The following is a 25,206-nucleotide window of genomic DNA, read 5'->3' as shown; positions in this document are numbered from 1 at the left end:
AACCTCACACTAGGAATTCTAATTTAATCGAAATGTATAGATAAAGCAGCATCTGTCTAGCGGTGTGACACAGTGAGCTCGCAAGCGTGTTGGAAAAGGGAAAAGCAACTTGCTGTAGTGCAGACGTGAGTGTGTCACTGGCAAACTCATCAGTTTTGTTCTGTTCACATCTTTGGTACACGAGGCATGGGTAATGAGGGGGATGAGTATTTGGAAAGGCTGTAGTGTAGATTTGATGTGCCAGTATAAACGCAGCCAACAACTATGACAGTGTAGTGGCACTGTGGTACATTCACTTTGCATAGATTATTTAAAACAGTGAAGCAGAAACCTGAATGTAGAGAATGTCAGAGCAAACTGTACCTCCAAAAATAGATCAAGATAGATCAAGATAAATAACATATAGAAAGAAAAAAGGCTCTGTGTATACGTGAAGAAAGGGAGAAAGAAATTGAGGAAGACTGGCAACAGATCTTCTTGTTTGTTTGACTCAACTAAAGGGAAAGGATTTCAGTTTCCCCTTTTGAAGAAATGTGATTCAGCACAAAGAGTGCAGAGCAGAATCTGACTTCCCATCCAAGCCAGGGCCAATGAACTCAGAGTCTTAGCAATAATACGATAACTTCTGAATTTGAAGTTTGACCTCAAAGGTGTTCAGACCGGTGGCCCCTCCTCTGCTCATGTGAAAAGTCTCCCTCTGTTTATGGCATTCTAACGGACTTCAGACGTCACCGCTCGCAGTTATGGCTGTAGATGTGTAATCTTTATAGCAGGAGGGGTGTGTCACTGGGTGGGGCTAATCGGTCTGTTCTCCTCAATGATTGGTCTGGGACTTTTAAGAAACGATTTTTACTAATTGGTCCAGCTGCACGCCAATCAATACGATTTAGCTGCTTTCAAGGACGCCTCGTATTTATTTTTAACAAGTGCAATGCAGGAAAGCGACCGTAGTTATTGTTGTTGTTTAATTACCGTCCAATTGCTTCATTTTATGAATTACAATTAGATATTATCTTATCGTATTGTGGTTAGTTTGAGATATAAATAGTTTAATACCAAGTATTTTGGCATTTGAAAGAAAGAACCCTCTCATTAAGGTATGCCAAAGCATAACTCCCAGTCAGTCAGCCTCTGGGGGAGATCTGACCGCTGCTGTTTGATGTGGGCCCATATGCATGCATCAGTCACAAAAGCAACCATGCTTATTGTTTAAGGGAGGCTTGTATAGCATTGGGATCAGACAGTGGTGAGCAGTGTCGCCTCATATCAAGAAGGTCCTGGATTCAAATCTGCAGCTATGTGTTGGCAAGTCAAAGATTGGTGACCAGTCCAGGGTGTAATATGCTTTGTCATTTGATAGGCTCCAGCTGCTCCGTCACCCTGAATTGAATAAGTGGAAAGAGATGGATGGATATATAGTGTTGCATGGTATAGTACAGGACTGGATTATAGTACAGTATAGCAGAAGATATTTTAGTCTAATATACTGTAGTGTATAGTATTGAATAGTAGAGTTGTAGTAACAGTATATATATATATATATATATATATATATATATATATATATATATATTTGATAAGATAGCATAGCATAATAGAGTATATGTATACTATATATTACTATGCTATAGTATAGCATAGAATACTATAGTATTGAATAATGGAGTATAGAATGGACATATTCTATTCTATTCTATTCTATTCTAGTTTTGAATAGCAGAATACAGATATATTATATTGTATGATATCATATTTTAAATATATAATATAAAGTTCTGTGATTTTATGTTGAAAAGGCATCACATCATCTTCGTCACTGATTGTTGAATGTAGTGAAAGTTATAGTAAGTTATTGATTTAATTCATAAATTATTCACTTTCATTTGTATTTATGAGTAAAACTCATCCTAGACAAATGTGTATACTATATTAGAGTGGGGCAGTGATCAGGGAGACACTCGTAATAAATGTTCAATTTTGAATTGAACATTTCCAACAGTCAGTGAAGGCGGCACCACCTCCTCCAGTTCTCAGCGCTCACTCAGCGTGCTCGCTCAGAGAAACGGTGTGGCTGCAGAGAGACGCTCGTATGCTTCCCTCACAGGCACTTTAAACAGGATGTAGCGACTGAGCTAGACCACGGAAAGAAAAAAAGCGAAAGAAAAAAAGAGCGGGTTAAGCACTGCGATGTGACACACACCAGAGAGACAGCGATGACCGCCACGGCACAGGAGAAAAAGAGGACAGGAGTCCAGATGAGGCACCTCACCCCCGGCAGGTCTTGACGGCTGCTCCCGCTGACCGGAGACCCCCACCTCCACCGCCACGGCCGCAGCAGCAGTGCACGGTTTACGCACACTGAAAACACAACATTACCCGAAATATTTCACCCGTGAACCTTGAAAGCAGCCATGGGGAGCCAGGGAGACTGCTGTGTGAAGGTTGCGTTGAGGTAAGCCTCCGACGTCTGTCTGCTGGAAATCTGCAGAGCACGCTTGTGTCTGTGCCTCCCGGCGATTAATGAAATGCATCATGCACACCTACAGTCTTCCACGCTCCCCGATGTCTCTGTCCATTTCTGGGATACAGGAGATTACACAGCCACGGAGAATACCATTCCACCTTATTTTATAATACTTGGGCGGCGCTCTGCACAGTATCGACAAGGCAAAAGCACGCGTTTGTTTCACGCTATATCCGTATATAACTGTTCTCATGTTGTGGTGGTGTTGTGTGTATATGTTTGTATGACAAGTTCTGCACACAGCGTCTTACATTCATGATTTAACATTGGGTGAAGTGACAAGGACAGCTGCAGCCAGGTGCAGGGAGGAGAATGGGCGTTTCTCTCCTAACCAATTTTTGCTGGGATTATTCTTACATGCACCTACCTGCATCTATAACCATGCCTAGTCAACAGCTTACATATGCATGACGGAGTTAGGTCCATAACTAGGTTAAAAAGCAGGAGCATTGTTGTGCTTAAGAACACAAAAAAGCGTCCTGCAGCAAATGAATCGAGCACAAAGAGAATCTCTCCTTCAGAGCTGTGACATTCACTGCCTTTGTTGGATTGGGCAGCAGAGCAGCTCTTGAATTGGTGAGAGGAGACAGTTTTCTGTATGTGTGTGAGCAAAAAAATCCCAAAATAAAATTTGATCATAGTGATCATAAAAAGTGAACATAAAAAGTGCTCTAAAACCTCATCTGTAATCATGCTCATTTTACAGTGTGCAAAGCTGTGGCAGTGGTCTGACAGACCCCACAGACCCCCAATTAACTCAGAGCCTCACAGACTGTCACATTAGCGAGCGACCGCCTTTTGGCAGTACTGCGTAACCGGCTTTCAATCTACACATAACACAAACTACACAAACATAACTATGCTTCATGAAGCACCCATTTGAGGTCCTCACATCCCAATCCGGGATCCAATAATTGATCTGAGTGGGGTGGGGGTTGAGAATGGGGGTGGGGGGTTGGTCTAGCAAAGCAGGCTTTTAAGATGAACTTTAAAAACACTGGCCCCATTTCCCCAGGGGAAGGCTTTATCAGCTGCCTCATTGTCAGCCACAGAGTGAATCTCCTTTGTGCTCATTCGCTGTGACAACTGTAACAGGAAGTGGAGTAGGTGGTGCTGACAGAAAAAGGTGAAAAGGGAAGCCATATAGGCCGCTGGTGGCTGTTGCTGAACTGAATTTTGCGAAAGAGAGACCAGCCAAGAGGCCTGTTGATGTGTAAATGACTCAGGTCTGCCTTTAGCTCCCTCTTGCTCCTTTTTTAATTTATTTTTTGACGTTGTCATCAGTTTGTGAACAGGTTTTCATTTCTTTGTTCAGAAAGGAAGGTCAGATCAGCAGAGGAGCATTATCTTTGCGAGAGTACCTCGGAATTAGTTTTATTAGCGTGAAAGTCTTGCTGTAATTAAACAGGGGCTAAGTAGTAACATGTAATTACTCTGCTGGGTGAGCCGATGCTGCTCCTTTTCATCACATGTGATCTTGTGTGTGTGTGTGTGTGTGTTTGACAGGAAATGGGAAGCTTGCAAATAAACACATGGAAAAAGATAACTTCCTGCTGAATAAGCAGTTACTTTTTCCCAATGACCTCCGAGCCTCTTTTATTCCCAGAGAAGAGAGACTTTGATAAGAGGGGACGGCGTTTAATTGCTCCCATCATGCGATGCCCTCGGGCAGACGGCGCACAGCTCAGAGCTTATGTCTGCATGTGCAAATGTGCATTACGAGGGCAACGGGGTTGACGTGAAAGCCAACGAACGCATACTCAGTCTTGTGTTCCCAGCATCCATTTCCTGAATGACCTACAATCCTGGATCCGTACCCACGCTTGAGTCAGTGGATCTGCATTGCAGACATGATCAGATGCATCTACTGTAATTCCCTCCTAAACAGTTGTTGTTAAATTGCCCCTGGCCTGGCTTTTGTGTCTTTATCCAGCTGCATCCATTTACAGTATCAGCTCAGTCGGGTGCAAGCAGGCTATAATCAGTAGATAAGTAGACACACTCACCATCACCTTCACACATACACATGCACTTACGTTCAGGCTCCCACTCTTGCTGGTTTTATGTTGAGTGTTGCATTTTGCTCCCCCGATTGGAAGCTTTATGTCAGGACAGACTCTGAGTGAGAGTGGGCCGCCTATAGTTCAGCTTTTGCACCCTTGCATGCGTGTTTGGTGAGCGGTGTGTAAATTTCCATTTCCATATCGATCTCTGTCCCCCGCCGTTGCCCTCTGTGCGACTCCCTGCCATTTACTCATTTCAGAAATCGAGTGACTCGCCCGCTGCTGAAGTGCTAAGTCAGCCCCTGTAGCTGGGTAGAAATAGACTCAAAGACAAATCTGTTTAATGCTGTTGTGCCTCCTGATCTTGTGATTGTTACTCCATGTTCTCACCTTAACAGGCTTTCGCCTTAAGGCTCTCCTTTCTGTCTAATTTGAACTCGACTGCCCCCCTCCCCCTCATGGTTTTGTGGTTCTGGGGTGATGACAGTAATGAGGCTGAATAGGGGGGAAAAAAGCATAAAATATTCAGTGTTCCTTCAAACCCTACAGGTGGATGACTGGGTTGTTGCGGACAGTTATGACGCAGACCGTTTTGGCTAGAAGGCGATGAGAGTTCAGCTGAGGGGAAAGAAAAAGATTAGCTTTTATCTCTTGAACTCTTATGATGTGCTGATCAGCCAGTGTAAAAGACATCTCTACAGAAGTTCTTCATAAATCCATTAATGTGCTCCACCGGCTTCGAAACAAAGCAAGAGCAGCGGGAATATGACTGAGGGAAGTGGCCCCTCACAGCTGACACACAAAGGATTTAAATGGGAGTTTAAAAAAAATGGTGGTGTTTTGTTGTTGGACGCTTGTCCTGTGTAGGCTACCAGTCTCGCCTGTTTCCTGTGTGTGTTAATAGTTTGCCACACGGGCTGTGTCTGGGTTACAACCTCCCAAGGGGGTTGTTGCTAAAACAGCTGGGTTTGGTGGGAAAGTGTGTGTGCGTGTGTTTGTGTGTGTGTGTGTTACGAGCCTACAGTACTGTATTTGCTGGTCACAGGGTAGTGCTGCAATGTAATCTCCTCATGGCAGGAGTCTTACACTTGGTCGCGACATTCATCTCCCACTCCCACACACAGTTACACACACACACGCACACACACACACACATCGTTCACTGCAATTGGAAACGTATAAACTGTGTTGTTGTGTTGATGAGCCTGTAAAGTCGCTCGTAGTCAGCCTGTTTGGATTCGAGGGAGGTGAGAGGAGCAGGAAACGTGACAGAGCACACGCCCAAGTTGGCCGTCCGCAGCTGTGCATCACTTCCTCCTCATGCTTGTCTGGTTGTGGTCACGTGATTTTATATTCTTTGTTGTTGTTGTTTTTTTTAAAGTTGTTGTTACCCTTCAAGCTAACCTAATAGCACTGTAAGTGGTTTTTTTTTCAAGTGTGCTGAAGAAGCTGTCTGCTGTCTGAACTGAACATGAGCTGATACTCGGACACGGTGGTGTGCAGAAATCAGTCGTGCTGGGTGTTTTGTCCGTCACCCCGTTTATCACAGAAAAACCTGTTGAATAATCCGGCTCTGCGGATTCAGGGGCTTTACAAACAGATTGCGGCTCGCTGAGGTCAAAAAAGGTCTGCAGAACAAAGAAGTTAGTGAGGTTGCCAAGCTGCACTTCTTAATCCTGGTTGCCAAACAGTCACACAATTACACGTCTGCTATCAGGTGTATCACAGACTCATATGATGTTGTTTGCAAATGATCAGAGACGTGAAGGAATTTGTTACATGTGTAGCTTATGTATTTAGTAGATCAACAATATTTAGGTCATGCATGTGCCAGTGATCTGGAAATGACTTGTGCAAACTGTCTATTTATGAATTTGCTCTGTTTAAGTATATCGGTACTCCCTAATGGTGCGCTGCTGTTGCAGAATGACTTCCTGTAAGGCTGTTTCTGGACCATCCACACTTCCTGTTCACTTCCTGCTTTGTGTGCTGCTGTGTTTTCAGTGAGGACCGAATGCTAAAAGAAAGCATAAAGGTGAAAGAAACACAGACCCAAAGACGAGCCTCTGGCTTTTCTCAAAATAACCTCTCGGAGTAAGTCTGCGACTCCGTTGCGCGCTCCAGAGTTAAAATAAAAAACACGCACTGTGAGTGTACACATTTACGCCATTTTAAACTTCCCTCTCTTGCTCAAGCTCGTCTGCACTGTGTGCAAAATAAAGTGTGACCAAAACGCTGGAATGTGACCAGCTTTCTCTCTTCCCCCGGCTCCTTCTACCTCCTATTCGCCCACTCTTGCGCAGACATTCAAAGGCACACACACACACACACACACACACACACACACACACACACACACACACACACACACACACACACACACACAAACAGATCTGTATTTGAATTTATCCATTTGAATTCATTAAGCAATGAAAGGCGCTTCAGTCCAGTCCAGCATTTGCATGTATCTTATCACGGTGTCATCATATGTCAGCTGGACCGCTAAATAATAACTCGTTCTGCTTGAACCACAAGGGCAGTCTTTTCACAGCGTGTGTGGTCAGTCTAGAAAATAATTATCTTTATAGACGCTTTGTGGTCCACGCATTTCGATAAACCATAAAACCAGTTTGGCCAGTTTATGTGTGTCGACATTGTTGTGGTCACTCAGAGATCACTGGGACTGAGCGTGTCTTTGGAGGGGGGGGGGGCTTTTTAAACAGAGCACCTCTTGGGTGAGCGTAGACAGAGGACACTGTGTGAATGAGTCTGATGTCAGTGCAGGTCTTTGTGCGCTCTGCTGAGCTTGCATGCACACAGACACACACATATAAAGATGCACATGCACACAAACACGCAAAAAAGCCATAGAATTGGAGGGTAGACGTGGATGAAGTCCAGACTGTATTTTTAGAGAGGAAGGGGATAAAAAAGAGAGCGAGAGGCTTGTGGAGTCAGTTTCTGATGTCCTCTTTGTTTTATAAACTGCTCTCCGTCTGCTGAAAAGAGCAATGCTTCCTGCAATTCACTGTAATAAATACAAAGAAAAATCAAAGAGGGAAAAGGGGGGGGGGGGAGCGGGGTGGAGTATGAAAAGGAGCAAATGTCTCGTCTGCTGTCAAAAGGGCTACTGTAGCATGCAAATATGAGATGGAACATAAGTGTGCAGACAGTGTGTGTGTGTGTACGTTTGGGCATCGTGTGTATGAATAATTTGGGCGCAGCTGCACGTGTTTGCTATGTTCCCGTGGCGAGAGGAAGAGGCATAGAGATGGAGAGCCATAGATGTCCTGTCTAGACTGTAATGAAAACCTTACTGACTTCTCTATTTGAATGTCAGATGTTCTGCATAAACAATCTGAAATTATATTGTCTTCTGCTTTTGTAATCTGTAAACTGGCAGTGATAGGAGTGTGAAGTTCAAGAATTTTTACTCCTTTACACTCAGATGTTTTCTTTAGCCTTTAATAAGACAGCAGTTCTCTGCTGTGTATTTATTAAATAGATTTGTTCACGTTCACCATCTTCTCCCCTTTGGATTTACTTGGGAAAACGTGTAGCTATTAAAAACCTGTCCATCCCTACATTTATATGTTTGTGAATGTGTCAGTAGAGCTGCCTACTGTGCCGATATAAAGGGACGTGATGTGTGTGTTTGGGACCAGCTGGCCCATAATCACCTTCGTGGCGTTAAGTAGCTTAATCACTGCTGGCGTTTGTGTCTCTGGGTTTGTTTTGGGTTATTGTCTGTGAATGGAGGGAGGTGTCAGCAGGGCAAGGCTTTAAAATGGCCAGAATGAGTAACCGATTAAAATGTGGTTATAATTTACATTTCAGTTGCAGCACTGTGCAGTTTTATCACCTCATATTTAGAAACTGCTTTCCTCCCGTTGTCGGCTGTACTTTGTTGTTACTGCTAATTGGCGAATGTTAACTTGCTAACACAGCAGGGTAAACATCATATCTGCTGATGTTCAGGTTGAATCAGCAAAACTTTATTTAAAATAGAAGCACCGAGAGGAAGAGGTGCCTACAAACACTGAGAGGCCTCGCACGATAAAAGCTGGTGATATTATTCAGTGCAGAGTGCTGTCGTGTAGAAAGATAGAACGTGACTCGATCCTGGAATAAATCATTTTAATTTAAAAGATTTGAGCCCTCTACTATTGTGACAAACTAGAACTTGTTATAATATATAATATTTATGTTGATGTGTTAGCAATAGTTTATTTTACAGAGAAGTACTATTAGGATTTATATGTGGGGGCGGGACAGCTGGGGCCCTCCACAACAGTCCCAGTTTTTCATTGGCCTCTTGGGAAATTCAGTTGCCCATTATTGTCTTAGACAAAAAAATATCCCTTTAGCTGTCAAGTGTTGCATTTATCAGTTTACTTTTTTTTCTGGGTAGGCAGTGTACTCTTTGTTAGTACTTGTTTGTTGAAAACAGCTGGATTGCTACTGAAAATTTTGCTTTATTAATAAAGTATTGCTTAAGACAACTTAAAAATAACTGTGCCACTACCACCCTGCCCTTCCTACTGCAGTCTTTGTTTTCCTTTTAAAGTGAAAATCCACTTAAATTTCATTTCGGGAACACTGTTATGGACTCTTTCTGACTACTGACTAATACAGTGCTTATTTTATTGGCTTTCCTGAAAAGACTATCAGACAGTGACAGTTCAAATGCTGCAGGTAGAATTTTAACAAAAGCCAGGAAGAGACAGCTTATAACTCAAATTCTCAGTGCCCTACATTTTCATCATTTTCCAGTAAAATATAGAATTTTATTCAAAGTATTTCTAATTAAAAAAAAAAAACATTAAATGAGTTCTAAATATACTATCTAAGATGTTTAATGAATACAAACCTGGTAGGTCTCTGAGGTCTCTAAGATCTAGGGTTGCCAACCGTCCCTTGAAAAACGGAATCGTTCCGTATTTAGAAACAAAAGTATTGAGCTGAAAAGGGACGCACTTTGTCAAATGGTTAAAAAAATAATTCTACACACAAAAAAGAGAGCTAAGAAATTCCCCACACTGGGAAGGGTGAAGACAATTGGGTCGCCCAGCCCTGGCCATGAGGCGTCCCTTATTTATTTTTCAGGGAGTTGGCAACCCTACTAAGATCCGATCACCTAGCGGTGCGCATATCTGAATCTAAACAGGGTGATAAGACATTTAGCTGTTATACTGCCCATCCTCAGAGGTTGGCTATTCTCCAACCTTTGCTAGTTTTAAAAAGAAGATAAAAAAATAGTGTTCATATTGCCAGGCTTGTGGCATGTTTTTAAATTCTTCCATATTTAGCGGGGAGTCGAACAAAATTCCGTCACGTATACGTGAGATGTTAGACAAACACAAACAGAGGAGGTAACGTAATTGCAGGGGAATGATGAAATAAATGTTAAATGTAGGGGAAAAAAAGTCTTTTTTAAAAACATATAGATGTTAATAATCGCTGTTCAGATTGGTCTACCATCTAAAGCACATACAGATGTATACATATATACGGTATGCTAGTTAAACTAATATTCTTCTTCTTCTTCTTATCATTATTATTATTTTTTCTCTTTTTTTTCCTCTTTCATTTCTGTTTTTTATATCTCGTGAAGCACCTTGAATTAATGTTGTGTTTGAAAGGTGCTCTATAAATAAACTTGCCTTGTCTTTTTTTAACACCTTAGGAGAATTAGCTTGGGAGAATCACTTTGTTACTGCATCATATCATTTTATCAAACTAATAATCTTCATTCTAAGGTGAAAGTGTTTTTTTTTAATAACCTGATACACGTTTGTGTCTATATGGAATACTACAAAGGAATGAACGAAGACTTGAGCCATTGGCTAAGTTCACATGCCTACAGACAGACAGCCATGGCGACGGTGGCTGCATTAGCACTCATGCTAAATGCTGTCTGACAGAGAGGGAGTCTGGCCTGGTGGTAATGCTAACCTGCCCTCCAGGGAGGCAGACAGACAAGCAGAGTCATGGCAGCAGTCTGCAGCTCGGCAGCGTATGTTGTGGGCTCTGTATTAGAGAAAAACATTGAACAAAGGGATCTTTGTGTGTGTGTTTTCCTGGTGACCTTTATTGAAATAATTCCACCTCTGCATTTCATTCTTAGTATTTTACATATGTGTTTGTGTACTTACATCCGTCAAGTATTTTGAGAAATTGTCACACATTCGCTTCATAGCTGACATATGAACTGTAAAACATTTCAACGAAAAATATTTCACATACAGTGTCACACTTGAGCACATAGATGAAAATTTCATATGTATTCATCTAAAGAATGATGCCGACCCTGGATATGTAAGAGAAAGATATAAATAAGCAAACATTTGGCTCTTTTTTCCTTTTTGTTGCTGCTTTGCTTTTAATTTTCGATCCTCTTGTCAACTCACTGCTTCCTCTGTCAGTCCCACTGGCACAGTAAACCGGATAGTGTGTGATCTGTCATTTGAAAATTTCCAAAAACATTATAGGTTTTCCCATGGCACACCGTAGTGATGGCATGCTGCTTTACAGCATCCATTAAAAAGCATCCACTCTTATTCTCTGTTTCAGATGTTGAAATGAAATAGACTCGGGGAGCATGGCACCTCTCTGACCTTGACAAGACTGTCTATCATGAAAATGTATGAAAAGAAGCTAATTTGATTCTTTCTCGTGCCTCCACCCCCCATGAAGCGGCAGACAGAACAAATGAGAGGGGGTAGGAAGGGGAAATGAGGAGGGGGGTGAGGAAGTGGGGTGGGGATTGACCCAGAATTAGCTCAGATGATGCGTACTGATGTGCCCCTGTAACAATGAGACATGCTCATCTGAAACTGAATGACGAATGCTTGTCTTTGACAGCAGTGGTGGTGGGGGGTTATGCCTCTGGCACAGTGATGGTCAATACCAGGCTAATAAATAACATTTGCACCGGTTTTACTAAAAGTAATCTATTGTTATGCTGTCAGTAGTAGTATTGTATACTCTTCATATACTGGGGGGCAGGTATGCTCTGATGTCAAATAAATGCAGCCTGTGATAGCTTAGTTTTTAAAGCCTAGGCCAAAGTCTTTCACAGCCAATGCTTCACGCGTGCTCTGCCCAGCTTCCCACTAAGCTCTGCCCTACTTTACCTGATAATGTCAGCTCTAAAAATGGGATATTTGAGCCTCCTAAGTGTCTCAAATATCTTACTGTGAATTTCTGGTTCCAGCTCTAATTTTGTCTTTGATATCTTGGCTATGTTATTGCGGGGCGTGAATATTTATTCATTCATTCAGCTTCAAGGACAACTTCCGATGACAGTCTTTGTCTCTGGAAAATAAATTCCTGATGGAGATGGGGAAAGATAACAGAGTTGACAGAGTATTTCTTCAAGAGTCGACCTAGCTCTTTCCAGACAATGTAGGACAAGCCCGTCCTTGAAGTCTGGCTTGGTTAAGGAAATGCTCGTGTTAACATGGATGAGCCAGTGCACTCATTCCTGCTGTAGCATGCGACCCTGCATGCTAAGGCACTCAGTCAAACCAATGTGCACAGAGTACGTGAATTCTCCTCTGTCTTATCGCCCGTTACCAATTGGCAGCGGCGCCTCGGGCTACAGGGTCGCCAGTCTGTGAGGTTAGTTTGATAGATAAGGTTAACCCGAAGGAGGCTGTGAGCTGTGGTATTTTGTGTCTGGGTGTAACTAAACTGCTCGTGCAATAAAAGATGAATGTTTAAATGGCCAAGTATCATCGATCGATTAGGTGGCTTATTTACAGTGTGGTTACTGCTCTCTGTGGCTACAATCTTTGCATTTGTGTTTCCATAGTGACGCTGTTTCACCACTTTGTGAGTTGATTGAATTGTTATGAATGTAACTGTAAATGCTTGTTTCACTATGAGTAAATCTATAAAATACAGCTGACATACTGTCCTATCGCACATGTATATGCCAATACGAACACTTATTGTTTTGGGTAAATCACATAGTAGAACTGCTTTGACTCTCAGCCTCTCAGAAGACAGTGATCCAGAGTCAGCACTGATATGAATCCCTTAACTTAAGGTAACTGCTGAAGTTACTAGTGGTGGTCTGTGAAATCTGAATCCTTTCTAGAATTTGTTGGGAGGATATTTGTGTAAGCCAGGAATGCCTGTGGCTCTTTATAACAAGAACTTAATGAAATTGAAGAAGAAATATTTTCTTTTTGCAGTCATTACTCTGGGCTTGTGAGGACATAGTCATTTGTATCCACCGGTATGGCAGGACAGATGCCTATATCTTCCAGTCTGCATGGTACCACCTGGGCAAGCCAGCTGTCCACGCACAGCACCAGTCTCTTGTGACCACTGGCCCGTTTCCCCTGCTTGCGCTTGTGAATGTTCACATATAGTGTGCATTCTCCTCTGTACTTTCCCATCCGTTCAGTCTGCTTTCCTTTATATTTACTTTGTGTTTCCCTCTGCCAGTTTGTCCAACTGGTCCTTATTAGTGCTTTCTCCTCTGGTGCTCCCACCTGAGCCAGCTACTTATATTCATAACCCTGCTGTGTTTGCCTTCCTTCATTATTTTTTTTCCCCCTCTCGTTGCCATAAATCAGAGACCAGGGTCAAGGCTGGAAAAATGCAATTTCTCGCCCCTCATTTGCTTTTGTTTGGTGCCAGCTTAATTCATTCATAACTCGTATAAACATATGTTGCCAGGGACAGTGCACAGTCAGGTGTCCATTGCTTATTTTCTGCCATTCCCTCAGAGAGTGTTGGACCTGCATATGAAATGTGTGTCTGTGTGTGTGTTTGGATAGCGGCTTGTTAGCCTGCTGTGATGTTGGGCTCATGTGGAGGATCGGAGACCGAAGTGAGAGACAGATTTTGCAGGAAATGGCCTGCTTCCATATCCTGTCGTAGCAGTGGGCGTGTTGTTATTACTCTCGTCCACAGACACTCAACTGATTAGTCAAAGAGAGCAAAACATGGCATTATGGGAAAGGTGTCTTGAATAGACTGTGAGGGATTGAGCAGCAGACAGATGCAGGGAGAGAGACAGTTGACGGTTTTATGCGAGGAATCACTGCAAACGGCTGATCCAAAAAAATCGATGGGAGCACTGATTAAATGGGCAACAGGATAGAAATGCTTACTGTAGCTCAATAATGTGTAAGCTAGGCTCTGCTTGCTTGTGTCTTTTCTGTAAGACAAGAGGTCGGCATTCGGACTTTTTGACCGAAGAGACGTTGTAATTAAAGCTTTAATATCCCAGAAGCTGTTCATTAGTGTTCCCAATCAATTCACATTAAGTAGCATCAAGTAGAAAGTGGAAATCCTGATCTTTGCAGCGATCCATTCTATATACTCATATTACTGGTGATGACATTCATTTGGTCGTACTTTAAACTTTTGGAATGTGTATACCGGAATAATAATACTATATCTATTGGTTTCTCCACCAAACACTAAGTCATATTTTCTTACATCACACGTTGACATGCAAATTAATTTATAACTTTGAAATGAGCTTTTTCTGGATTTTTGGTTGATTTTCTGTCTTAAATAACTGAAAATTGGAGACTGCTCATTTCTTTGTAAGTGAACAAATGTACAGATTGAGCAGGATCAAATAATTATTTCCCCGCACTGTAAACGATGAATGTAACCACCATGCATCCACCCACTGGTTGTTGATGTCCTGTTTTCACAAATTGTTTCTGAAGCCTCGACTTTTAGCAGTGGATCCTGTTGTGGATCTAACTGACAGATTGAGGACATGGCAAACTCAGATTGTAGCAACTTGTCAATCCCAAGACACACCCACCCTAAATCATACAATGCTTTATATTTTCTGTTCTACCTGAAGTAGGAACCTAATTTTTTTTAAAAAAACAACAACATGTTGTAACAGGTAAGACTTAAAATTAGAGATTGACACAGGGTCATTTTGTCATAGCGGTGACAGCGGGACATCTTTTTACGACCAAAGGACTCCCCTTCTGTTGGCCATTAGAAGTGTCTTGCAATTAGGACACTGAGTTTAGTCATGAATATATGTGACATATTTTTAAATCTAGCAATAAACTGTCTAAAAACCAGCCTTATGTGACTGCTACTGGATCTCTGAGACCCCCATCGATCAACTGATGTGGAAACAAATGGCCTTCCATTGTCATCCTTTCTGTTTTGTTACATTTTTTTTCGTTTTGACCTTAGCAGCCAGTGGTCTGCTTCCACTCCATCCATTACTGCACCTCAGGGCCTCTCTCGTTTCATCCCACAGTCACTGATATGCCCAGAGCTCCTTAACCCAAAATAGGCCAAAGCAATTTCCTGAGTTCTCAGGGCTTTTCATGTCAAACATGCGACAGTCTTCATGAATCGCCACTTTATCCTCCCTCTCTTGTTCTTCTCATTTTCCCTCTCTCTTTCTTTCCTTTTTCCTTTCTGTTTGTTTGAGTCTTAGAAAATAAAAGAGGTTGAGAGGGCGGGGGCGAGATAAATGGTTCAAAGGCTGTGAAACGGCTCCACCTCAACAGCTTTTCAGTCGTCAGGTGAACAGCCCAACAAAGGACCCGTCACATATTGCCGGGACGCCTTCAGCTTGCAGTGACATGCACGCGCCTTTTCATTACAGAATAAAAACAGGAGGAAACGTCATCGCTGTTCACCCACCTGTCAAAAACCCGCACCACACACACCAGACACACACACCAGACACTTAATCCAGAAGGATGCGTTAACACTTTTATGTATTGGGGATTACACGGTTAAAATATTTAGGACACTTGTTCTTTATATGCACTTTTTATGGCTGTTACTTTGCTCATACCTGAAAACACTGATATGTCCGTTTCTGCAGTGTGGCTACACACTCTAACACATGGCTGTGTCAGCTGGGTTAATCCTAATCTGAACTCTGACAATGACGAAGCTCTAATCGGAGTTACGCTACAAGCAAACAGAGCGGAACCAGATGGAGACACAGCGCTCCTTATGTAATCTCTGTATGGCTGGTTAATCTCTTTCAGGAAGGTTAGGACTGTTCTGCTCTGTAAATAATGTTACCAAAACACAAAGGTTTTTTCAAGATTGATTTCTTTTAAAAACTTTACCAGGTTGGGAACTCAACCCCCACATACTTTGTATGATTAGGTTAAACAGAAGTTAAGTAAGAGGAACTTTGAGGACTCGTCATCAGTAAAATATGACAATACCTGTTGATTCTTTGGTATTTCATGTGATGTCATCATCTCCCGCATGTGAAAATAGGAAGTGTACGGTGCTTTGTTTCATCGCTGTAGCTCGTCGGTAGCACCTGAGTGACTGGAAAAGCATGCAATATTCATTATCATCACGCAACACGAGGTCGAATAATGAAATGGCAGGTGTCGTCGCTTTATGCTACTCACAAAAAGGCAAAAATAGAAATGAATGAATAAGTAATGAAGTCACAATAAACAAATAAATAACAGGCTGTGCTGGGCATTAGCTTCTGTTTTCCCGGTTCACCTCACCGATGTCACTGATTCTCTGCTGATGGGTGTGCTTGCATTTATATAGCTTTTTTTTTAGACTGCAAGTCACATTTTGAGGATACATTTGTACAGTGCTTTATCTACCTCATGTCCAATTTAAAAGTCACCAATGAACCTACCATGTGGGTCCTTGTGTGGAAGCCAGAGTGCTCTCTAGAAGAGCACTCTGGGCACAGGAAGAACATGCAAACTCCTCACAGAAAAGGCCCAGCCAGGATATCCCCTGTCAGTTGCACATCCCATGTCCCTATCTGTGGCTCTTCTTAACAAGAGCCTGACACAGGGATTCGGCCTCCTCTGGTTTCCATAAGAAGTATAGTCATTTCTTTGTTTTGTTGAGCTAACTAAGCTAATCAAGTTTCTTTGCATGCCCAGCTGGGCACACAGCGCAGTATGCTAATCCATGTGGAGGGCTTGGAGAGTTTGGCAGCAGCTGAAGAAACAGTTTCATGTTCATTTCAAAATCAATTTGATGGACCTCTTTACAAATGGGTGTGCTCGCGTATTATTTTATGGCAAAGTGCTCTTAGGGTTTACGAGAAATCCAGGCTGTGGTGTGTTGTGCGTGTGTGTTTGTGTGGAGACAACACCCAGCTCGCTGACAGCGTGGTGGGGCTGCGGTGCAGTGAAACCAGCGGGGATGCATCCTGAAGCTGCTGCCTACCACCAACAGGCACAGACAGGCTTGGAATTAAATGGAAACACTTCTGAGCACATTCAGTGTTATTTGGGAAAATAATTAAGGATAGCTTTGATGTCATTGTGTAATTGAATGAAAAAATGAGCTGCAACACATCTTCTTTAAGGTTTTAGCGGATATTTTCTCGAATAACTGTCCCAGACTCTCAAAATTCATTGCAGAAACATAGTAAGCTGTTGAACCTTTACTTAAAGAGCTCTGTAGAAATACTACTGAAAAGCATGACCCTGGTAATTTACATTTTGAATCAGATTGTAAACGAGTCGATTTGCAGCAAATCCTGCACACAACTACTTCGTAGTCTCAAACTCAGGTCATGCACAGTGAAGGAGAAACAGATGGAGAAACTTTATTGACCAAATGCAGGTTAGCATTAAGAGAGAACACCATATTTCTTTCAGCAATCAACCTACCTGCCTCATATTCTTTACGCCAATAATTCATTGTTAGACAACACTATAAATAGACATTGCTGGCTCACTGTTCAGGTGGCTGTAGCCGTCATTCATTCAAATGAAATGAGTTGTGTGAAAGAAACAGGGTAGGAGAGTAAAACTGATGACAGGCTTATATTTGTCTGTCTGCTGACTGGTTATTAATGAGGGAAATGACAACAGAGGGATATTAAGCTGCGTCATCTCCCACTCTTTCAGCCACTGTGGGTGGAGAAAAGAGCAGGGAGCATGGCCTCAATGTGAGACTAGATTTGGTTTTTAAGTTACAGCTATGAATTTATTCCATTTTCTGCTGCTTATCTGGGTCGGGAGGCAGCTGTCTAAGCTGGTATGCCAAGACTTTCCTCTCCTCAGCCACTTCCTCCAGCTCTTCTGGGAAGACACAGAGGCAGCTGAGAGATGTAACCTCTCCAGTGTGTCCTAGGTTTGTCTCGGGTCCATCTCTAAGTTGGGCATGCTCGAAACACCTAGTAGGCATCCTGCCCAGACCGCCTCCACTGGCTCTTTTCGAGTGTAGCAGCTCTAATCTGAGTGCCTCCCCGATGACCCCCTCTCTTTGGGTCAGCCCAGACTCCCTTTGGAGTAAGCTCATTTCCTCCACTTGTATCTGCAATCTCAGTCTTTCCATCTCTATCACACTTTTTTTGTTTAACCAAAACCTGTTCTTCCTTTATTTATTTCAGATACTTATTTGTTTTGTCTTTATGGAGACATGTTTGACATTTGAATGTCCTTCTCACTGTTTTTCTTTTTAAATAACATCAGCTGTAGCTCACAGTGTACGTTACTCCAACTTATTGCTAGCCTTTTTCTCAGTTGCCCTGTAGGCCTGAGCTGTGTGTGAGAAACCAGCTGTCTTAATCAATCAGATTCTTTAAATTGCCAGCTAGATTGACTTCATCTGATATAATAATAGTGGCGGTTAATTGTCCGGAGAGTTAGCAGCAATCACACGGGTGTTTTGCCTCCTTGATGTGGTTTCCATACAGGCATAGAGATGCATAATCCTTTCAAGCTGTTGTTACCAGTTTACAACCCTTTTTTAGTCCTGCTTTGGACTCCTCAAACATTCGAGGGAACCGTTTGTCGTTTTAACTGGTAATACTCCTCTTTGTTGTGCAGGTAGAGCATATATCTGAACCTTTTCACTCAGTGGTAGTGCAGCGGTTTGCATTGTCGCCTTGAATCTGCTTGGCTTTCTGTATCTTCTCCCTGTGCCTGTGTGAGCTCTCTGGGGGGTATTTCACTTACTCCCACAGTCCAAAGACATGCTTGTTAGGTTAATTAGTGAATCTTAATGGGTTTTTAGTGTCTATAATTGCCTGTCTCTGTGTGTTGGCTCTGTGATGTACTCTGTACTGTTCCTCTTGCCCTATGACAGCTGGGTTAGGCTCCAACCCCCCTTGTGACTCTGAAGTGGATGTGGTGTGCGACTAGAAACTCTGCTGTGTAAAATGACTAAACTGCAACGGTAAAAGTGTGAGGCATGACCGATCATTCTGCTGACCTGTGGAAAATACAGAGTTGCTTATCTGTGGGTGTTACATATAGATGCAGATGTGCAGCATGAATGCATTTGGCTTTGGTAAATCTGACACACACACACAATACGATGACTTTACAACATGTTTTCAGTGCATATGTGCGATCACTAGTGTCTGTCATGTAAGGGAGGAAAGTTAAAAAAATAAATAAAGTTGCCATCCTCATCAGTCATCTGACTTTATGAGCTGTTCACAGGTCAGTTTGGTCTTTCTCATCTATGTGAGCAACAGGATTTTGCAGGGCTCTTCAAATATCACTCTCACTTTATTTAACCTGTTTCTAAAAAAACACTAACCCCTGTGCATCAGGGTCCACCTCACCTGTTGTTCTCTACTTGTTGACACAACCTTTCTTGGACGGCAAAATGACCTTTGAGCCATCTGTCAACACCAACACACCAATGTACTGCGGGTGGGAGGAGGGGGTGTCTTGTGTGTTTGCATTTCAAACATTTGTTACCGCCACACAGGAGAGGGGCATGATTGGTAGAAAGAAAGAAAGCCAGAGGAAGAGGAAGCGAGCGAGTTAGTACAAGTCCACACGGGTGATTAATCTCCCCGGCTATCAGGAGAAAAAAGGAAATGGAAAAAGGCCTTTTTCACTGCTTCTGCCATTCAGTGATTAGTCCAGTTAGTCTGCTGCTTTCTTTGGCAGTGAACTCAGGGAGGGCTCGAAACAGGCCGAGGTGCGAGGATGGGCAAGAGCACAGAAACAACACCACTGTTCATTTGCCGATCAGGAAATTTAATCTCGCGTATAACAGATGGGGCGATGATGGAGAGGAGCTCTTGGTTATGTAGTTTTTGATAAGAGCATGTTCTCTGGAAAAATGGACAGTTTTCATGAAGAGCAGCTTTCCTGATTGGCTCTGTGCCGAACAAGAGACAACGGCGCTCTGAAACACTCGAGTGAATGCGATTAACTCTGCCTCTTTATGTGTGTGTGCGGTGCCTTTGCTGGAGTGTTTACATTAGGGAAATGAGCCCTTTGGCTATCACATCACCAGCTTGTTCTTGAAGGTTGACTGAACCCACACACACACACACACACACACACAGACAATACCGCACACAAAAAGCTGCTAGTGGCGTGCTGATCTTACTGGTCCTCCCTCCTTGTTGGCAGCAGACTTGGCACTCGCTCCGGGCTATTTCCTACAATTGGGGAGCAGGTTAACAGTCGACTTTGAGGTGACGATTACTGGACGATTGGGCACGATGTGGTATTAGCCTTTGCCATTTGCGATTAACTAGAATGCCATCCCGTTTTGAAGTGGGCACACAAACATATGCTCACACATGCAGACGTAGCACATTAGGAGTCTGGCAGTTTGTGCAGTTCCCAAGGAAACTGTGCCCTCCTAAACTGTGCCAGCTGAGCGAGAGGAAGAAAAAACACAAAGTCACGCTATGACTTGTGTGTCTGTGTGTGCGAATCCGTGCGTACATATTGAGAGTCTAATAAAAAACTTTCTTAAAATTGCCAAGAGATTCAGCATAATAAAGACTTTCCAGTTTTTCTTTAGAAATTACAACTTTATTGAAATATTGTGTAGCACAACTACATTTGCAATCCCACAGGGGCTGATGTGCTCTATCGCTACATTATCTACATTTAAGTACATTTATCACAGTGCACTTCTGTAACAGGAAATGTGAATATAATTAAACAAAGACAGCTGGTGTTTGCAGCATATTAAATCTTCATTTATAGTTCAACGATAACATCACACTCAAAGCCTCTTAATCATTTCATTTCAAAAATGCTGTATCAACTTGTGATCTAAGCCTAACAACTAGTAGGAACTAATACTAAAAAGTGTCGCTTGGAAAGAAAAGCGTCTGGACAATGACCTGGATGACTGAGAACCTTCACAGACACTAAAAAGTGTCACAACCTGAGCGATGCATGCGGCAGTTCTCACTTTTGATGGAATAGGACGCTTCACATTCAGCTGTTGCTGAGTGTAGCTGCTGCTGCTGACAGACACGTAGCTGATGGAGTTGTCACTGTGTGCTGTTTTAAAAGCTTTTTAAGACATGATAGCAAAAGTAATGAAATGCTGTGCTGTGCAAAAGTCTCGAGCCACTCCCGATTTCTTTATACCTTGTCACAAACATGGGAATTAGGTGTAGCAATTTATTTAAACATGTGCAAACATGTATGGGAAGTACATATGAGGCAAATTGTGTTGCACAGTTCTGCATGGACGATCAAAATCTGATGGTACTTTACTGGTACTTTTAATTCCATCAATTTTGACAAGATCTCCAACACCACTGGCTAAAATGCAACCCAAGCCATGACAGCGCCTCCACCGTGTTTACAGTGATAATGATTTGAACCCAAATTTTTATTAAATTTGAAGACCCGTTACCACTGATTTTCAGTCCAGGTCTTGTGTGATTTGGAGTACCTCACCCTTTTCTTCCTTTTTCCTTTCATTAAAAATGTCTTCCTGATAGCCAGCCTTCCACTCAGACCATTTCTGAAGAGACCTCAGTGAACAGCAGGGAGATCAAGTGAAAGGCCAGATGCTTCTTTTGAGTCCTGTTCTAGGTCTTTGCTGGATTTTTCCCTGTTTCTTAATAATGTTCATGTGCCGTAAATAGTCTTTTTTAGGTCTTGCCCAATTTCCTCAAATGTTTTAAGGAAACACTCCACACCATGCAGTGATATGCCAAGTTCATATCTGTCAAACTGTGGCATTTTGTTTATAAATTCAACTAAAGAAAAAAGAAAGAGGTAATTTTAAAAAAAGAAAAAGAACATACAAAGTAATCAGAGGGAGTGAACCCAGCTGGGGGAAACAAGGCACATGTGAACAGAATCTAAATAAACAGACAAGGAGGAAGTAAAATAAAACAGGAAGCAACTAAAGAGAGAAACAACCAACACAGTGTTAGGTGTTTTTAGGCATCACAGGTTGTTAAGACGGGGCCTTGACAACAAAACACAGTTCACAGGAAGTGAACTGAAAAGAGAAGAGCAAATCTAACATAAGTCAGAACTGCGAGAATAAAGCAGGTGTTTTGCAGCATTGCAGGATTTTATTTGATTTTTTTAGTCCGTTTATCCTACTGCCAAAAACAAAGGATCACTTCTAGAAAGCTATGAATGTAGTGCTTTTCTCCTTGAAAGTAACAAAAGTTATCTGCCCAGTGAGAATTTGGTCATATTTGAGCAAATTCATCAAACAACCAGTCCGCTTTGAGACCACAGCCCTAACACCGGCGTTTGATGCAGTAAAATGTTCCTACTCTGTGCAGCAGACCCATTTCAGTTTTTAAACCTACACACAAACACACAAATTGCAGTTTTCAGACCGTCTATGTTCTTTTATGTTTTTACATAAGCCAGCATTATGTGCACAGAAGAAACCATCTCGAGCTGCATCAGCGCGTGTTTTGTCAGTCTAGCTTGATCCATCACCGAAGCATCCCCACGGAGTGTGTCGCGCCAACGACGTGGCAACATTTTTTATTTTTGTTTTGCCTGTAACTGAATTATGAGAAATGAACGTGTCGTGCTGTCATTTTGCAGGACTAAATGCATTTTTAAATGATTAAATGATTTTTAAATCCCACAAATAAAATCTGTGATTCGCTCCTACTGTCACATTTGGGAGGCACTGCTTTTTGATGCATTCCTTCATAACTTCAAGTGAACCTAAGAAACGTAAATCATGTCGGTTTTCGAAGGCTTTAATTGTCAGACGTCTGTAGGAGTGCGATCAGTATTCTAACAGGTCTGCTGCCTCCTTCATGTTGCACTCAGCTTCTCTCTCCAGTCACGCGTCGGTGGAGTTTGCTGTTATCAGCGTTAGATATGGCAGCTGCTTCGACGTTTGTGCGTGCCTCTCTGCATCCTTGTTGCACGTCCTAATTAGCACTATGGGGTACAATAATTATTGTAATAATAAACGAATTCCCTCAGAGCTTGGGGATAATGAGTTTCTGACTTTGTGTGTCTGCTTGTTTTTGTGTTTGACAGACCTGGGTTTGGTGTTTATGCCAAAAAAACACACACAAAAAAAAACTGGGGGAGGGCAAGTAATGAAAGCATGATGCTGCATTCAAATTCACCTTTAAATTCATCTGCGTGTGAGGATGCATACGTGGAGGGCAGGTGGGGTGTGTTCTTTCAGGGACTTTATTTACTCCCTGGGGTATCTGACTCATTTTCCTATTAGTGTGCAAAGATGATAAGCGATAAACGCCTCAATTTGCCGCATCAGGAATCCACAATCTGCTCCTCTGTGTTTGTCCTTACGCCTCAGTCTGATTCAGACGTTTAACCGGCACATTGGATGCTAGTTTTAGCCGCTAGATTTCCTTAAATGAGTGTATGTCTGAGTCTGGATGTGTGTGTGTGTGTGTGTTTGGGTGTTTGCACGTGTGATTGCTCTTCCGGTCAATGTTATGGATCCCTTCTTTTGTTGGCACAGCTGGCTTAAATGCTCATCCAGCTGAGCCTTTAGCTTGTTACTGTGAATGTCTCTGTGTGGACTGTTGTTTTATTTTTTCTTTGTGCGCATGGGTGTTGTAGTTGTGCGTGCCCGGCGTGTGGAATTGTTCTCATTTGCACCTCACAGTGACAACTTTAGGCGCCCAGTTTAAAAAAAAGATGACTTAAATTATTAAAAGCTAATGAGAATTGTGATAATTCTTTCGTTCTTGGGTTGGGTCTGTCGAATATGTTCACACATGCTCCATGAGACAAAGTCCTGCCAAAGGCATCGAGTGCAAAATGATTATTGAGATCTGACAGCAGGGACAAATCCCGACACGCTCTGCAGAGACACTCCTACAGAGTCGCTCGGTGATAGGTAGAAGTAGAAAACTCAGTTATGAATATGTGCTATAACGATGATGGGGTTAATTAACTTAAATTTCCTTCTTTCTTTTCACTTCTAATATTAAGGCAGTGCACACAGACTGGATGAAATGAATGTAAATAGAGAGAAGAAGCAAAAAGAAAGCTTTTCTTCTCTTTTCATGACACAGCTGCAGCTCACACGCGCGTTGTGTTGCCGTGAAATCCATCGTGGGGACCGAGTGCGCTCCTCTTCTGCTGCATCCACTTCATGTTAATAATTGCTTTAAGCAGCGTTCATTGCGAGATCTGCGGTTTTAGATACATTAACCTCCGGGTCAAGGTCACATCCAGTCATAAAAGGAGCTCGCCTGTCTGCAAGCTGCTTTCAGAGTTGCTCTCTTTGTCATAAGGCTATCTGGGCTAACGTGTGCTGTTGTGGACTTCTTCTAATAGCCTTCATTTCTTCCTGGAAGACACTCTGCGGGGCCTCGAGGCCTGAAAGATGGCCAGAAAGCTGCCCCTGTGTGCGCAGAAGTGTAACTCTGTGTGTTAGCGGTGGGTGGGGTGCTCGCTTGAGAGCAATGTGTGAAATAAAGATAGTACAGTAGGGTTGTTTTTGAACTGCATGTGTACAACACTTGTTTCCAGAGTCTTAGTGTGTGTGTGTGTGTGTGTGTGTTTTTGTGGTTTGCGGAGCATCCCACCGCAGCTGGATGTGGTTGGGGACTTCTCTCGCTTTATACATTATGTGTGTGTGTCTTTGTTGCCGCATCCCATAGGGAGTCTCTTGTGCAGTCTTGGTGTGTGGGGGAGTTGATTTGCATCCCCTAAAGACTGAGTCGGGTGGGGGGACTTAGCATGTGAAGAGGTGGACCTACTGCTCTGATACTGCTGCCTCATGGCTTTTTCCGCAGCTTAAAGTGATTACCTCCCTACTGTGTCCATATTGTACCTCTGAAAGCACAAGATTAACAGGGCGCCTGGAAAATCATCTGTTTTATGTACTTGCATTATGCAAGAGCAACATTTCTGTGTGGTGTTTTCTCACGATTAATCAGCACTGCAGCACTGTCACGTCCTTAAAGTCTTCATCTTAATTAAACAGCGGTCTCGCTTGTCTGGGTTTCTGCTCTTCTGCCGGCGAGGAAGTGAAAATGTTCCTAAACTTAAATACTCGGTCCTCGAGCTGTCAGCGAGTCTGTAAGACGTTCTGGAGCTGCGGCTGCGTCCTTTCAGACTCATCTAATCATGGATTATTTTGAAGCTGGGATCTCAGGTAAAAGCAATTAACTGCAGTGAACTACCTGTCAGGAAGGAAAACCCAGCAGAGTCTTTAGATGAAGGATTAACAGCCACTGTGTTGATGGCTTTAAGAGCTTGTATGGTGTGCCAACATCAGTGGTTCTGCTCTTAGAACAGTTCACTTTATGCCCACTTTGTGCGCTCTCATATTCTCACTGTTCTTTGTTTCCAGTGCACCATGTGGGATCAGAATCTCATGCTTTATCTGCACGATGCATTAAAGCATTAAAATAATTCAGGCTCTGCAACAATAAGCGGCCTGTCTTGCTGAGTCGCCTGAGTCGTCGTTTGTGCAGTCGCCAAGTCATTTTCCTTTTTTAAATCGATGTAACAGTTTCATAAATGT

The 25,206-nt window shown here is 42.6% G+C and overlaps 1 protein-coding gene across 5 annotated transcripts in view; it reads left to right on the top strand.

The window, feature by feature from the left end:
- Nucleotides 1–2,060: 2,060 nt before the first annotated feature.
- The window catches only part of kif21b (kinesin family member 21B), a 65,314-nt gene continuing 42,168 nt past the window's right edge, over nt 2,061–25,206 (top strand). For all 5 annotated transcript variants that reach the window (XM_063474410.1, XM_063474409.1, XM_063474411.1 and 2 more), the window contains exon 1: nt 2,061–2,452. In XM_063474410.1, coding sequence (XP_063330480.1) covers nt 2,412–2,452 — 41 coding nt within the window. In that variant the 5' untranslated portion in view covers nt 2,061–2,411. The remainder of the gene's footprint in view (nt 2,453–25,206) is intronic.

This window comes from Pelmatolapia mariae, linkage group LG5 (genome assembly GCF_036321145.2).
Source record: "Pelmatolapia mariae isolate MD_Pm_ZW linkage group LG5, Pm_UMD_F_2, whole genome shotgun sequence".
Lineage (NCBI taxonomy): Eukaryota > Metazoa > Chordata > Actinopteri > Cichliformes > Cichlidae > Pelmatolapia > Pelmatolapia mariae.
The sequence above is the reverse complement of the archived record's forward strand: the minus strand, read 5'-3'. Positions and strand labels throughout refer to the sequence as shown.